Below are 1,312 nucleotides of genomic sequence, written 5' to 3'. Positions count from 1 at the left end.
GGAGAGAGAGAGAGAGAGAGAGAGAGAGAGAGAGTATTTGTGATTTCTAGGTAGATTTACAAAAAAGCTGTATTGATGAAACTGATTTTAATGCAAATAAAAGTAGGTACAATACTACACAGCAGATTTATTTACATGAAATGCTTTCTGGTGAAATGTCAGCTTTGAAGTGAGTGCTTACACATCAAAATCTGATCAATATGATTAGATATAATATCAACCTTCAGGTACAAACCAAAAAGATTAGAGAAAAAAACACTTTGTCGATGAGATGCCACATTTAATTATGTGAGTCAAAGGTAGATAAAATTATGGATAGGAATGAATGTACTACCAAAGATTGAATAGTTCCAAAGCTGCAAAGGCACCGCTTGTCTGCATGGCCACTCTATTGACTACACACTGAAGACTGTTGACCAGTGCAAATTTGCAATATTTACGTCATCTTTAGGCGTTAAGTTTGGACACGTATGTGTCTTAGTGAAGGCGTCTGTAACACTGCGAGAAATGAGACTTCCACATCGGGGTGAAATAATCGAAATAACAACACACACAATATATTGATCAAAACAGTCGGCACATTTGGAATGAAGAAAACGAAATACTAACAGCATGACATAACATAGTTTTATTACATAGCGGGTTGACTTCAGTACTTCTCGATTGAATTATTTTTGAGCATTTTTGGACTTCCGTGGGTAAACGACTGTGGGTGGTCATGATTTCCATTCTGTGTTTGAGTGAATGGCTGTAATTGGTCAGGTTTCCACTTCTGTGTTGGCGCCTCTTGTTGATGTGCTGATGTAAGAACAGAACCCTCCTCGCATCTCTGGACCCCCTGCAGTTTTTGAGATCCAGCCGAAATCTAAATCTCACACTTTCGAAAATCAATGTTTATCCTGTTGGGAAAGCCGCCAAAGCCAAGCACGTCTAATTAAGAAAAAGTAAAACTCCTCTCTTTTCCTTCTGACAATTTATGAGGTCGTGTGTAGATCTGTGGTAAATAGGCCGAGCGAAAGACTCGGTGTCCGAAGATTGGCCATTGTATATATTTATAGTCCAATGTCGGAAACTGACCACTTGATTTTACAAGTAATCAGGCTGCAAGGGGTGATGGTAAAATCATGAGTGGCAAAGTCCAAGTATACAGATTCTTGCTTCCCCACGGAGGGCGCTGATTGGTGGATGAGGCAGGGGAGCTTAATCCGCCTGGGGGTCCACGATCAAGGGAGCTAAGTACTGACTGTGTCTGATACCGAACGAGTACTCGGGCTGCTTGTTCTTGTGGTACCATACCTGTGGTTTGAGGGGG

The 1,312-nt window shown here is 41.0% G+C and overlaps 1 protein-coding gene across 1 annotated transcript in view; it reads right to left on the bottom strand.

The window, feature by feature from the left end:
* Positions 1 to 72: 72 nt before the first annotated feature.
* Positions 73 to 1,312, bottom strand: part of LOC101852106 (outer dense fiber protein 3) — a gene marked incomplete in the record, with an annotated part of 13,455 nt that continues 12,215 nt past the window's right edge. Inside the window, 1 exon segment of the mRNA XM_013085009.2 lies at positions 73 to 1,296. Coding sequence (XP_012940463.1) covers positions 1,201 to 1,296 — 96 coding nt within the window.

The sequence above is a fragment of the Aplysia californica genome, unplaced genomic scaffold, assembly GCF_000002075.1.
Source record: "Aplysia californica isolate F4 #8 unplaced genomic scaffold, AplCal3.0 scaffold00334, whole genome shotgun sequence".
In the NCBI taxonomy this organism is placed as follows: domain Eukaryota; kingdom Metazoa; phylum Mollusca; class Gastropoda; order Aplysiida; family Aplysiidae; genus Aplysia; species Aplysia californica.
Note: the sequence above shows the minus strand (reverse complement) of the source record. Positions and strands in the feature narration are given on the sequence as shown.